The sequence below is a fragment of the Quercus lobata genome, chromosome 7 (assembly GCF_001633185.2).
Source record: "Quercus lobata isolate SW786 chromosome 7, ValleyOak3.0 Primary Assembly, whole genome shotgun sequence".
In the NCBI taxonomy this organism is placed as follows: domain Eukaryota; kingdom Viridiplantae; phylum Streptophyta; class Magnoliopsida; order Fagales; family Fagaceae; genus Quercus; species Quercus lobata.
The window spans coordinates 32,095,507-32,110,950 of record NC_044910.1 but is presented as its reverse complement, the minus strand read 5'-3'; the positions used below and the strand labels follow the sequence as shown (position 1 = coordinate 32,110,950).

General features: G+C 35.7%; 1 protein-coding gene across 1 annotated transcript; it reads left to right on the top strand.

Moving 5' to 3' along the window:
* Positions 1–3,855: 3,855 nt before the first annotated feature.
* LOC115953137 lies at positions 3,856–14,599 on the top strand. Its single transcript, XM_031070656.1, has 4 exons — positions 3,856–4,373; positions 4,465–4,756; positions 13,003–13,142; positions 13,679–14,599. Exons 1-4 carry the CDS (start codon positions 4,245–4,247, stop codon positions 14,168–14,170), a joined length of 1,053 nt encoding a protein of 350 aa, XP_030926516.1. The 5' UTR covers positions 3,856–4,244; the 3' UTR covers positions 14,171–14,599.
* The last annotated feature ends 845 nt before the right edge of the window (positions 14,600–15,444 follow it).

Here is a 15,444-nt window from a genome sequence, read left to right as displayed (position 1 = left end):
TCATGGACGCTTTGAAAAAGGGTTGCTGCAATAGGAACATTGAGTCAAAAGCAAGATGCGGCATTGTTTGATTGTTTTCAAGGACTAACCTATGCCTCTTCGGATAAGAATTCAACATAAATACGGTACATACACACACAATTGCCTCAAATATGATTTTAAAATGCAGTAATTTCTGTTGCACACAATGAGTACATACACACAGCGAAAACAATTGAAGTGGATTTCACGATTTTAGTTATTTGCACGTAGTGTGTGTACATACACACTGTGTGCAGCATTCATTAAATGAGCTTAAAATTAACTACCCAACCACTGCGTAGCCAGTGCAAACAATTGAAGTCGATTTCACCATTTCAGTTGTTTGCACGAAGTGTGAGTACTTACACAACCATCACTACTCTTTTAAAACAAGCTTAGAGCCAACCAGTCAACCATTGCGTAACCCAATACAGAGACTAGTTTTTAAACTCAAATCCGCTAATGCTACTTTATCGCAATAAGGAGTAAGGTGTAAGGCCCACCCTCTAGTAACCAATGATTACAATAGAGACCAATAGAATCTGTGTTTTCCCAAGTCCCCCAACTTTCAGATACCATTCTTGTGGTTCTGGAAATCTATTTACAAGTGCAGAAGTGGAACCTAGAGCAGAATAGAAAAGTAATTCCAAACTCCATAGAATGTACAAGTTCATAGATCATGTCAATGTCAGCAAGGCCAAGAGGGTAAAAACCAAAAAGCCCTTTGCTTTCAGAAGACACCATGAAATTATAATAGGTAATCAGTATGTCCTGTCATAATCATTGAAAATTTTTGCAAATTAGATTTCTTCACACCCAATTCCATATTATATAAAACCACCCATCATTCTAACTCAAAATATTGCTCATATAAGACAAAAAAAAAAAAAATTCACTTTTCATTCCTTTTCTTAATCGTTACATATTATTTGAGTATACTTTTATATCATCTCTAAACTTTACTTACAAAAAAGAAGAAGAAAAATATGTAGAAGGAAAATGTGAATGAGAATTACATAGCTCCTTAAAAATCTTGAAGCATTCAATTCAAACCCGTACGGATCTGCTAAAAGCTTTCCAAGACATGGGATTTCTTGGATCTGGGACTGGGACTGGGACTTCCTTCTTTCTAGCACCACCATTACCCTTTCTACCAAAAATGGGCTTGAGCAACTTCTTCAAGGCCTTTTGAAAGCCCGAACCACGACGCCCTCGTTTCACTTGTGTTTCCAAAGGTGGTGGAACTGAAGCTGGAGCTAGACCAGTTGATCCAACAAATGGTGCTCCAAATCGACCTCCACTTGGTGATGAAAAGCTTCGGCCCAGAATGGCTCGATTGAGTTGCACCTCAAAGGACAGCCTCTCAAACCTGTCCAACAATGTGCTTTGCTCATCTCCAAACTTCCTAAGAACTACTTCTATTTCATCCATTGCACCCACTTGCTCAGGCAATGTGTTTTTTTCCATTGCTTTATACATGAGAATATATGATTTGGAAGCTAAAGCCTAAAAAGGGTTGCACTATTAGCGTTTTTTAGTTATGGGTTGGAAAAGATGTTTTAAGTAAGAGTCTAGAAAAACCAAGCTGATAATTAAGCAATGACATAAAGTGAGTCCTCAATTCATTCAAGGCTTCAAGCAAAGTATCGTAGGGTCAGTGAGGTCAGCCCAACCTGCATGGAAGCTGAAAAGACTGTCAAAGCCAATACCCAATTGCCCCAAACGAATTGTTGGTACTTTGTACTCTGCACTACTAATAAATAAGGAAACAGGTTTCACGAAATGGAGTGATGGATCATTGTTCTCGGGAAATAGCCTATCGTTCTTAGTAATCTTGCACTCACTATATATATATATATATATATATATATATATATTTTTTTTTTGCTGAATTGCACTCACTATATTCAATTACTAGCACATTGTTACGCTTGAATCATTTTTGTTAAAACTATGGGCTTTTTGCAAGTGTCATTTTTTTGTTCTTTGTATGACTGTGAGAATTTGTTTTTTTGTTTTTTTTAAACGTTTGATTTGAAAGCTTGCAATAAATTAAATGCTCCGTTAGTATTTTTATTGAAAATTAACGGATTTAATCTCATAACATGTTTCTATGGCATCATAAAAAAAAAATTCAAAATGTCATTATTACTTTGTGTACATCACATGACCAAATTAATTAAAAAACGGAAAATACTTGTCTCAAACTTAAAATCCAAGGGATTAAATAGTTTAAATTAGAAGTTCAAAAACTAAATTGACAGTTACATAAACTTTTGAACACTTCTCAAAAAAAAAAAAAAAAAAAACTTTTGAACAAGTATATATTATAATTACACATGAAAAAAAAAAAAAAAAAGCTATATCATGGCAAAGTGCCAGCGGGAAGGGAATATCTTTCTCAACCTTTACTAGTGAGTTGATATGGTTTATGGATATGTTGGGTCCATTTTGTATTTGCAGAGTAAAAATAATAATAAGAAGCAATCCCCATAAAAAAAAAAAGAATCAATTCATGTTATTCTTCGAAATATCAAATTGAACATCAGAAGTAGCAAATTTTAATATGATCTACCTAATGCTCCACATGAATTTCACAGCCGGAGACAAGAAAGAACTGCTAAAGGCTAGAAGCTATTGCACTTTATTCTCTATTGCACGAAAAAATTTATGTTATACTCCTTAGTGTTGTTGCACTTGAGATCTTTTAGGATCAGGCTTATTTTGGACAAAAGTTGCAAAAGAAATAGTCCTATAAACTTTTGTTTGGATATTCTATTCCATGCTTGTTACATGTGCTACTATAAGCTTGCTTCTCTAAATTGAATGTAGAAAATCCTAAGTAGTTTTCCCTTCTCAAACACACACATACATGCAAACAAATTTTAATGTGCCATACAATATTGTCTTTAATTCAGCCATAAATAATAATTGTATCATGTTTTACCAAACCATAAATAAAATTATGTCACACATTATAAAGGATAAAAAAAATATAATGTATATGTAATATCCTTTTTCACATCTATATAAAACTCACACATGGAGACTTCACATACATATAAATGTAATATATATATATATATATATATCTCGCACAAGATATCTTCAACATGAGAGTTCCAATTAGTTTAACTGGTGAAAATTCTATCATCAAACAAGAGACTTATATTAAATCATACCTACATATTCAACTTAAGTTCGAATCTTGCATACATCAAAACATAAACCCATTGGCACTTTGACCTAATGATATATAACAAGTAAACTCTATAGGATTCAAATCCTTCCATATTTATTATTTCCATCTATAGGGTTCAAATAAACAATACTACTTATTTTTCCTTACTCTAAATATTGAGATAGAGTTGAAGTGGGGATTGTCCTACATTAGGCCCTAAGGAAACCCTAACCCGTCTTGACTTGCAGAAAAAACTTATTATTATTATTTTTCTAAAAATGTTAGAGCTAAATTCAGATTGGATTCAAGGAAAATAAAACTTAACCCCCTCATTCCCTCCAAAATCTTTGCCTTCTTACAAATCAATCCAAACAACCATAGTCTACAAATCATTAACCTCTCCTAACTCCAATTCCTGACTTCGTTCCTAAGTTGAAGTACCCAAAAGATGGCAAGAGGTCACTGCATGGACCCATAGTGGGCCTCATTTTTGTTAAGTAACCAGCCAATAATAATGCCTTCAAAATAAGGACCCAATTTCCAGGTCCTCCCGCTCAAATCAAATCAATTGCCACCAAAAATAACAACCCAATATCAAACATCAGCCCGGCCCATGTTCACCAATAAACGTGTTTTCTCCGACATGACACACAAATTACAGTCGCACACCAAAAAAAAACAAAAATAAAAGACTCGGGAGACTCCGACTCTCTCTCTGTCTCTGGCTGAAGCAAAGACTTTGACAATCCAAATCTCTCTCTGCTAAAATTCTCAACTCTCGTAAACACCAAAACTCCAAATCTCCCAAACCCTTTTGTTTTTTCACTTTTATTGTCAAATTCTCGTTTACTCTATTGCTTGTTTTCTAAGCTTTTTAGATTCGTGTGTATTATTATATCTTATCAATTTTAGAAATCTATCAACAACAAAAATTCATTTCATTTCGCCCTTTTCTTTATTCTATTATGATTCTCATGGAAACAAAACCCTAGAATAATTCCGTGTCCTTTGTTTCCAAACAAGGACAGTTTGTGAATCTGTGATGGGTAAAAATCCGTTACTGGCAACGTTTTTATTGTTGTTGTTTCTGATTGTTGCCGATGTCTCCGATGCTTCCTTGCTCTTCAAGTTTCGAAAGCTAATCGGTTCTGCTCCTAGCAATTCCACTCCTGTAATCTCTCTCTCTTTGATTTTTGTTTTTTTGGTTTACAAATCAGAGAATAGTTGAAGAAAAAGTGTTTTTTGTTTTTTTTGAAATATAGATTTCGCCGTCGCCGAGTCCGGTTCCTGTGGACAGGAAAGTGGATCCGAATCCAGCTGCTGGTGGATCCCATAACAAGAAGTCGGAGCCTCCGCCACCCGTGGTGCCAGCGCCTTTGGTGGATCCGAATAAGGGTTCGGGTAAGAAAGATAGCGATACGGGTCCTCCCTCCGACCCAAATGTTGAAACGGGTCATAAGGAGAAGAAGGATTTGCAAGTGAAATGTAGTGCGTTGGATAGGACATGTAGGGCCGAACCGAACATGACTGCTTGCATCAAAGATTTTCAACCTGGTATGGTATTTTTTTTCCCACACTATTGCTGTGTATCATAATTCGTATAGTGTCTTTATTCAAAAAATATAATTCGTATGTTTTTTTACTTAGTATGATTGTGGAACAAATTTATATCTTGCAATCTTATAATTTTGTACTAGAATGTTGTGTTATTTTCAGCGTTGATTCAAGTCGAGGGAATTAAAAAAACGGTGAAGGAAGAACCAAAATAACATTAGTAGAACTTATTAAGAATAGAATGTAGGAAAAGAATAAATGTGGGCAATGCTTACTAATCTGTTAAGGATCCATAGTTGAACCTAAAAACTTGGGATTAAGGTTTGTTGTTGTTGCGGTTGTGTCGTACCATTGCAGAAGATACTAGTATAGTATGGGGGAGTGATTTATTTGAATGTTATGCGTTGTTGGGATTATTGGCATTGGGTGTTTCATGTTGTTGCACAATATACTAATATAGTAGAAGAGGGTCTCATTCTTTAGTTGGATGGTGTTGCATGGGCTGGTGTAGTGGAGAGACTGTAAGTCATTTTTTGAACTATTGTGATAAAGGCATAGTATATGTTCTATGGTGTCTAGTATTTGGAGCTTTTAGGATTCAGTGGGTGGCGGGTCTCTTGTTTGGGTTTGAAAATTGGTTCGGGAAGCACTCTTTAGAGTTTTGGAACTTTTGTTTGACTATGTTTGATGTGGCTATTGTGGAAAGAGCCAAATGATCGTATTTTTGAAGATAAAGAAAGATCAAAGGCTCAGTTGGAACCATTATTGATTCGAATTCTATTTCACTGGTCTCAAGAATGAGGTCTTAGGAATAGCAATTCCCTTCTAGATTTCACAGAATCACTCAACTTTTGTTTATAATTATTTTGTAATTCTTTTATGTTACAATGCACCCATCATCATAAGCATGAAATAATCTAATCTTAAAAAAAAAAAAAAACAATTACATGTCAAAAAAAAGAAGATAGGATTTGCTTATTGATTTTATGTAATTGAGATTATAGGAAAATGTTTTATTTGTAGGAGAGTGTCAGATTTGAATGTTACGTGTAATTGGGATTATAGGCATTGGTAGCCATCCCGTTATGCAAGGTTATGGTGTAGGGTTTATTTTTGGATGATAAGTGTTATTGAGATTATAGGCAAGTGTTTTGTTCATAGGAGAGTGCCTTATTCAAAAATTATTTATTTATTTTATCAATAAATAACTTTATTAAAAGAAGAAAGCAATCCCAATACACTAGTTGTGTATAGAAGAAAGCGATAGAAAAGCAAAGGGAAAGAAGATACAGAAAAACAGCTAAGTAACGTGCAAGGATTCCATGAAGTCTAATAATCCTTGCATGGAAAAAGAAACAAGTGGTGAAATCTGCTCATATATTGATATCCAGGTTCAAATACCACCCCCCCCCCCCCCAACAACCCCTCTCCTCCCATTGACCCTCAAAACAGCGAGCGTTACGTGCTCTCCAAATACACCATAAAAGGCATAAAGGAACAGCCTGCCACACCTCCCTTCTGCCTCCCCCCACCAAATCACCAACACTCTAACAACTCCATCACTGAAGAAGGCATCACACAATAATGCCAATAATCTAGCCATGACACAATGAAGAAACAAGTGGTTATTATCCTTCCCACTATGTTTACACATGTAGCACCACTCAGCAATAAATGACCCCTTCCTCTGTAGGTTTCAGCAGTCAAAATCCTCCCTAATGCCGCACACCAAGAGAAGAAGGCTACTCTAGAAGGGACACAAGATTTCCATATTTTCTTTTAATGGAAATCTGCTCCACCTCCTCTAAGAGTGTTGTAGTAGCTCTTCACTTGGAAACCCAGTCTAGGCAAAGGAATCCACACCATAGTGTCTTCCTCTCCTGGCCTAAATTTTATGCCATACAATTCCTCCAACAACCGAACCACATCATTTCTCGGCCTTATTCAAATGTTACTTGTTGGTCAAATCATGCAGTTGTACAAGATATTAAACTAGGATTTGATTATGAATGTTTTTATGGTCAAGAAACCTTTCTTGAGGTTAACATTAGTCATACATTAGAATGACGTTTTTTACTGATTAGGAAAAATAAAAGTTAGTCATACACTATTTTTGATATTGTAGAGGTAGTCATCAATAGGGGTAGTCCCAATTGATGAAAAAATGAGGGAGAGTCGCTTGAGATGGTTTGGTCATGTTCAGAGAAGAGTGATTAATGCATTGGTAAGAAAGACTGAGTTGATCCAAATGGAGGGAACCAAAGAAGGTAGAGGAAGACCAAAGATAATATTAATAGAAGTGATAAAAAAAGGACTTATCAATTTTTTTTTTTTTTAAAGGACACTTCAATTAAGGAAGTAACAGTCCTTTTGATTTGTTTGTATTCGCTTCAAGTGCAGTGGCTTTACTATTGTAAACACATTGTGCTTTTCTTATCAATGAAACTTTTATTACCTATCAAAAAAGAATTAAGTAACATAGACTATGACTTAAATAGAATAAAATTGAGGAAAAGAATACATGTGGCTGACCCTAACTAATCTATTGAGGACCCATAGTATACCCCAAAATTTTGGGACAAAAACTTTTTGTTGGTGTAAAGGGGAGACTAGCGCCCACATGGACTCAAACCTAGACTCACCCACATATGTTTTTGTTGGGGGGGGGGGGGGAGTTGGAGGTTCCATATTTTTATTGCCTTATTTTGTATTTAAAAATTCTGTAAAGCACAACTGTACCTCGAAAAGGTGAGACTTTAAAAGTTGTACAAACTAAAACCAAAAGATTTTAAGCCAAAACCTAAATATTATATATATATATATATATATATATGTTGTAGACAGTTGCTCACGATCGGATTCTCATGTTAGATAATCTCATGCTTAGGGGTTGTCCTTTGGTAAATCGGTGTTGTATGTGTTGTTGTGATGGGGAGTCGGTAGACCATCTTCAGCTTCATTGTCCTGTTTCACATACCTTAAGGATCGTCATGCTTCATGCTTTTGGTATTCATTGGGTTATGCCAGGATCGGTGGCGGGATTGTTATCTTCTTGGCATTAGTGGCTTGGGAAGCATAACTCGAATATTTGGAATTTGATTCGAGGGTGCTTAATGTGGATTGTTTGGTTGGAATGAACTTGTTGCTCCTTTGAGAACATGGAGAAGACGTTGGATAAGTTAAAGGTTTTATGCCAGCGCAGTCTTTTTGAGTGGTATCATTGTTGGGGCTTTATTGATTCTTCGTCTCTTTTAGAGTTTATGTTTTCCCTTAGATTATCTTTCTGATTTCCCTCTCTTTTGTTTTGCTGTTTGTTTTTTCTGTTTCTTGTTGTTCATCATCATGAACAACTTGTACTTTTCATTTTTTCTCATTTAATAATAGTTCTCTGATTACCTATCAAAAAAAATATATATATATATATATATAAGTATATATTTCATTAATAAAATTAGAAGACGAAGCTAGCGCAGAGCTAGCACAAAAAAAAAAGTGTACATAGCGTAGAGTTGCAAACAAAAAAATTAAAAAAGAAACAAAAAATACTATAGAGGATTTAGTGAAGACTCATAGAATCCAGATACTCCAGGAACCTTGCTATAGAGGACATGAGAGACAATGAAGTCCATTCGTATAAAAAACTTGCACATTAAATATTCCAACTTTGCCAAGTTCAACTCCTGCTGTTCAAATCAACAAGCATTCCTTTTTCTCCATAAACACCACGTGAGACACAAGGGGATGAATTCTCAAGTCCCCCATTACTTCTCCCACCAAACCTCCCCATCCAAGAAGACAACAGCTCCGGCATAGAGTGAGGCATGACCTAGGATACACCGAATGAGCAAAAGATCATAGACCACAACTCCCTAGCCACAACATGTTAGAAATTAATGATTCACACTCTCTCCATGAATTTTACTCACAAAACATCACTCCAACATAATTATACCATGCTTAGAATCACCTACATTATACTGTAGTAGAGTGAAGTTTTGGAACCATGTGTGGTGTGGGGATTGTACCCTTAAAGAGGCTTTTCCAGATCTTTACTGCCTTAGCAGGGCAAGGGATTCTTTTGTGGCGGAGGTTATGTGTTGGACTAGTGGGAGGTCTTTGCTAGAGATCAAGTCTTTTTTCTTGCATACTCTCCTTGTTTAGAGTGTGGTTTTGTCGCGTTTTTCTTGCTTTTCCCTTCTTGCTTTACTTTGATCATTGTAATTTTGGTTCTTGTTTTTTGCCCCCATAGTACATCCCCAATGTACTCGGGTTGGCTACTTTTTTCTATTTAATAAAATTGTTTCGTTAACTATTAAAAAAAAAAAAAGAATTTGTCCTAGTGCTGCACGTCACGAAAAGAAAGCCACCTTTGGTGACACATGCGCCCCCCCCCCCCCCCCAACCCCCAAACACGTTGTTATAATAACTCTTCTGTTGATAGCCTTGGTTCTGACATCTGCAAAGGGATCAATGTAACTTTGGGTGCATTTGGTTCAACGGAAAGTCAATTCCGAGCATAAAATGATTTCAGTGGAAATTCTTTTCCCGTAAGGAAAATGAAATCCAAGTGTTTGGTTATGTAATGGAAAATAGTCCAGAAAATGATTTTCGGTGTTTGGTAACATTCTGAAAATGCTATTTTCCTACAAATTTTTCACATTTTCTCAGCTCCTAAACCTAGTCAGCCATCATCCACCACATAATCAAAATCAAAATCAAAACCCATTAAGGCAGAAATCAATATCAAAACCATTGAAACCCACAAACCACCATAGCCAACGTTCCACCACCCCCAATTGACACCATCAACGCTTAAACTCACCCCCAACCCACCACCACTGAAACCCATGAATCACCCCCAACCACCAATCCTCCAAAACCCAAGCAAAAATGTTATTTTACAATAAAATAAAAAAAATTAAGGCAGTGATGGCGTGGGTGGAAGAAGGATGGGTCTGATGAGTGAGAGAGAGGACGAAGGTGAAGTAGATGAGAAACTACCTTCACCGGCAGAGGGGCTTGCAGGCACGACGGTGAGGCCATGGGTCGGGGACTGGGATGTGGTGAAATCGGGGTGGGTTTAGCTGGGTTCATTGGAGATGGGTTTGAGCACGACGGAGAAGCTGAGGTGGCGCGATCAGATCGGCGATAGGTTTGAGCGGTGCAATCAGACCGGTGGGGCCGTGGGTTGAGGACTGGATCTGGGCTTCACCGGCGATAGCTCTCTCCGTCCTTTGGCTTGGGCTTGGCGTGAGTGAGGAGAGAAATTTTCTGAGGATGGAAATGGTTTGAAGGTAAAATGAAAGTGTAAAATAATTACACCTGTGGGGTGGGTATTTTACAGTCAACGGAAATGATTTTCTGTTTGACCAAATTTTCCATGCGCAACCAAACACAACGTAGGGTGTAAATTATTTTCCTGAATCCTTTTTCAGCCGAAACAAACGCATACAAATGCTCCAATAACTGGGCAATAGATTCCACTTGTCAATCATGTGCAGCACATATGAACAATGGATTCCCAAAAAAAAAACAGTTAGTTCAGAACTCTACATAATCGGCCACCATGGCTTCACCACTCCACACTATAAGAAATAAATCGGGATATCTTTCCTTATGAGTAGCCTCACCCTGCAACAAGTCATGCCAAAATTGGACTCTAGTACCATCACCAACATCATATTGGATGAACCGCGCAAAACTATCCCACCTTCTTCTAATATACTTCCACTTCTAAAGAAATATATCACAAACTGAAAGAGAAATTGTTTTAAATTGTACAACTCAACTGAGCAATGTCCTAATCTGAACCACATGAGGCGAAAGCCTATTTTATAGTTGTGCTTCTTTTGTATTTGTTTATATGGTTCTTTTAAATAAACACACAAGCTGATGTAGACTACAAAAGGCTCATGAAAAGCAAGTTTAACTGCCGAATATGTTTTTAAACAGGGTTTAATTTTTATTTTGGCCTGATTTTTGAATCATTCATAGGATACAGTGGTTGTGAAGAGTTTACTCTTTTTTTTTCTTTTGTGTGTGTTTGTATCATAAGTAGCTATTTTAATTTTATATATGTGGAATACCCATAAACCATGGCACACATATCTTTTCAAACCTTTTAGCAGTCAATGAATCAAAACCTTTAACTCTACTTTTGTTAGCTTCCCATGAAACCATTTGCTATATTTTTCAATCCCTTCAGCCTTCATCTTTGAGGTCATGAGTTATTGCAGCTAAAATGCTGTAAAATTGAGCCTGTGAGAAACCCTATTTTATTCTTCAACCTTTCAAAACTTCATAAACCATCCTCTTATACTGAACTTTTGCTTTAGGATCCGTTTTTTGGGGATGGTAAGAGGATAGAAAATGGAGAAATGATAGAAAAGTGAGAGAATAGAAGAGATTTTAGTTTTCTCTCATGGTGTTTGGTTGGGAGCATGAAAAAGTGGAGAGATAGAAAACTCATTTGTTTGGTTTAGAAGAAAAATTGGACGATAGAAAATGTTGTTTGTATAAATTTACTCCCATGCCCCTATCACATAATATAAGAAATAATTTTTTTGTAATCACTAAAAAATATATATATATATATATAATTTTTTTTTTCCATTATATTATATTATATATATATATATATTTTGTATTCGAGGTGAAAGCCACCATTTAATTTAGGCAAAAATCCAAAACTGACCCTCTAACTTTCAGTTTTGTCATTTCAATCTTCTAACTTTCAATTGTTGTCAATTCGATACTCCGAAATTTATTATAAAAAAAAGAGCCAAAACGACGTCGTTTTAGCTCAATTAACGACAGCAGATAACTGAGGTCTAACGGAGTACCAAATTGACAGCAATTGAAAGTTAGAGGACTGAAATAACAAAATTGAAAGTTAGAGAACTGAAATGAAAAACATGTTGACAGATTTAAAAAAACCACTGCTTGTTTGATTTAAGAAACACATTGACAGACAAAAATAAAAACCACTGCTTGATTCAACCCAAAATAATAAATAACAAAAAAAGCGGCAGCATTTATGCACAGTAGGTGGGAGGGTTAGTTTTGATGTTTCTCAAAAACCCTTCTCCCCTATTTTCACTCCTCAATTCTCTCCAAATTGGAGAGAGTGGATTTTTGTTAGCAAAAAAAAAAACAGCAGCGTTAGCGCACAGTAGGTGAGAGGGTTAGTTTCGATGTTTTCTCAAAAACCCCTCACCTCCCCTATTTTCGCACCTCAGATCTCTCCAAATTGGAGAGATAGGATTTTGGTGGGCTTTTCTCTCCTATTTTCTTTTTCCCCTTTTCCATCCCTTTAAAAATCACCCCAACCAAACAGTGCCTTAGTGCTCTTCCTGTCTGTTTTTAACATGCACAAGAATGAGTGGTCATACATGAAGTTATTTTAAAAGTCTGCATATCTATAGGTTTAATTGATGACAGTGTTGATGGCTTATTTGAAGTTTTTTCCCCTTATTTATTTACTTATTTAATTGATGGGTTCATTTGGAGTGCTTAAGATGTGTAATTTATTCTTTCCAAAAAAAAAAAAAGTGTCATTATTACATATCTTCTATAAAGCCATATAATCTGATAGATTTTCAAAAAGAAAAATCTGATACATATATTCCCTGCAGTTTTACATAGGACATAATATACGTTATCTTTTGTAAGAGAGACTTTTTTTCAAATATATTGACTTGCATCTTTTCTGTGAATTTTGTTCTCTCAGTATATCTCGTGTACTGAGACTTTCTTGTTTTAATAAATTTTATAATTTATATAAAAAAAAATGGTCATTTACTTGCATGGCTTGCACCTAACAACAAATAAATCTTAGGAGGGAAATGAAAAAAAAAGGCTAAGCAAGTTTTAAAAGTAACTTCATCTACTGTTTCTTTTTATATATTTATTCAGTTACAGTGTCAATGAGCTCTAACTTAAATGGCATCTCCTTCCCTTGTAAGAGCAAGGTGAAGGGTAAGGTCTTGAGTTCAAGTCCATGGGATGCCATGTAACTTACCATTAAAAAAAAGTATTTATTCAGTTATAGCTCAAAAGCATTAAAGGTTAAGCTAAGAAAAAACAAGGTTTTACTTATCTAAGAAAGGCTAAAAGAGTTTACTGCTCAGTTTTATATGCTGTTTATCGATGCTGGATTTAGAGCATGATTTTATTGATACATTTCTATCCCTTATATTCTTGAAGAGATGAAAAGTTCTTCATTTAATTTCTCCATCACATAGCAGGGTCCAAAGAACTGGTTGTTCTAGTCCAAAATGGTGGAGGGAACATTTTGAAAGTGAATTTTACCGTGGAAAGTGCTATTAAGGAGCTGCAAAAACCCAAAATCCCAAGTGTGGAAATACCCAAAAACCAAAGTGAAATGGTATGGCTCTTATTTCTCTTATTTACGCTGCTATTTTCTATGATCTTGCTAATGTAATGACACTTGTATATTTGTGAATGAGATTTCAATTGAAAGGTTATATTTGGGTGTAAGCTGTAGCCATCAGGAATATCTCCTTCTCTTTCTTTTTCTTGAACAATTTGAAATAAAGATTTGCTTCATGACATACTTATTTGAGTAATAATGACTCTGGAAAAGCGTGATTACCAGAAATACTGCCTATCTTTTGATTCTTTTACCTTAACTTATTGCTAAGATATGCAGGATGGAGGTGGAAAAATTAGGATTAATAGATAAATAGTTCCTTTCTGGCACTTTTTAGCTGAGATCTGCAAGTATGGATCCTGCTTGTTTGGCCAGCTGAGTTAAATAATGTTAAAAACCTCAATTTAGTCTTGTTGTTGGACCTAGATCTTCCCTCCATATGCTAATTGTTTCTAATTAATTCAATTTATTTAAAACTACCCTGGACTTTTGTAAACAGAGTTGCCTTGTTTGTTGTGCTTGTTTTTCAGATAAATGTCTCGCTAACTTATGACAAAAGCTACAAAATCATATTACGTACTGGAACTGGTGAATGTGTGCTTCCTGTGACCCCTCCTGGAGAAGGGAACTCTGTTGTGCTTCCTGTGACCCCTCCTGGAGAAGGGAACTCTATTTTTATTCTCCCTTCTTATGACAAGCTGTTGACCCCAGTCAATGGTGCCTACTTCTTGATTCTTACAGTGCTAGTCTTTGGAGGGACATGGGCTTGCTGCAAGTTTCGGAAGAAGAGTTCCCATGGCGGAGTCCCATATCAAGAACTTGAAATGGGTTTGCCAGAAGAATCTGTCTCAGCTATCAATGTGGAAACGGCAGAAGGTTGGGATGAGGGTTGGGATGACGATTGGGATGGAGATAATGCAGTGAAGTCACCAGGAGGCCGGCATGTAGGAAGCATTTCTGCAAATGGCCTTACTTCCAGATCTTCAAACAAAGATGGGTGGGAAAATGACTGGAATGCTTAGTTATTTGACAGCCAAAAAGGGTCAGAGAATAGAATTTTTGCTCAAAGGTAGGTGAGGTAGCAGAGGGTGGGCCAAAAGATTAAAACAAAAACACAAACTCAATGTACAACAAATAGGATAACTGAGAAATTGAATATAAAATTTTCTCACTTGTTTTTTTCTGGATCAAAAAGCTTGCTTTTGTTGATAGTTGTCTACTGTCACGTGATAGTTAGATCCCAAAATGAGGTCTGTAAAATTTGTTTTTATTTTATTTTTTTATTGAAGCACAGGATTTACATATTTCTTACCCCTTTTTGCACTTAAAGCTGTACTTTTTGTCTTTATTGTTTTGGGGGTGTAGAATTGAATGGACATAAATGCCTACAAAATGCCAAGATGGTTTTTAGGCTCTGCAATTCTGTAGTAATGATACTTTGCATTTTATTATGCTTCCTATGCTCATTCTCGTAAAATCTGAGCATGCATTTACCAATACATGAAGAATTCTCTTATATTTTACGTTTTTATTGGCATATGGCAGCTTCTATTATTTGGTGCTGCATAATAAAGCTTTAATAACTAATTCTTACATGTAGTGCACCGATTGGTTTAAAGATTTCAGTCACATTGGACGAATTCACCTATGATATAAATATACATCCAGTCTGATTTGTATAAAGAGTTGAAGACTCTTCACCTTGTTGTGACTATTTACTAATATATTTTACAGAAAAACAAAAGGTACAAGTATGCGACTATTCAGGCAATGGGTGCATAGGATTATCGTCCAATACCCTAGGATTGAAGAACCTGAACAAAAGGTCTATATGGTCGTGCGACTCATGCTATGACTAGGAAGATCCGTGAAGGTTTTTCTGATGAGAAGTTAACTTTGCTTTTCTTCCCCCTCTCAAAATTATAATGATTTTTCTTGAGGTTTGAAGAAATAATACTTGTTTACCCTACCCTTTGTTTCACTTTAAACAAAGAGTACAACTTAGGTTCAACGTCCAGTTGTGCTAGTTCCAAGCCAAACTTTTAAACATAAACATTCCGTAAAATTGAAAATATATAACTCTTGAAATCAAAAATTTATTATACCATATACCGGTAACTCTTGAACACTATCTAACATCGTTTGTTTAAGTAAACAACATAAAAATAAAAAATAAAAAATAAAAAAAATAAAAACCTGGAGAATAACATATTATCCTTTTATTTTTGTGAAAAATAAAATCCAATTACTTAACGAGATATTTGGTTTTGGTAGAAAAATTTTGCAATTAGGGTAG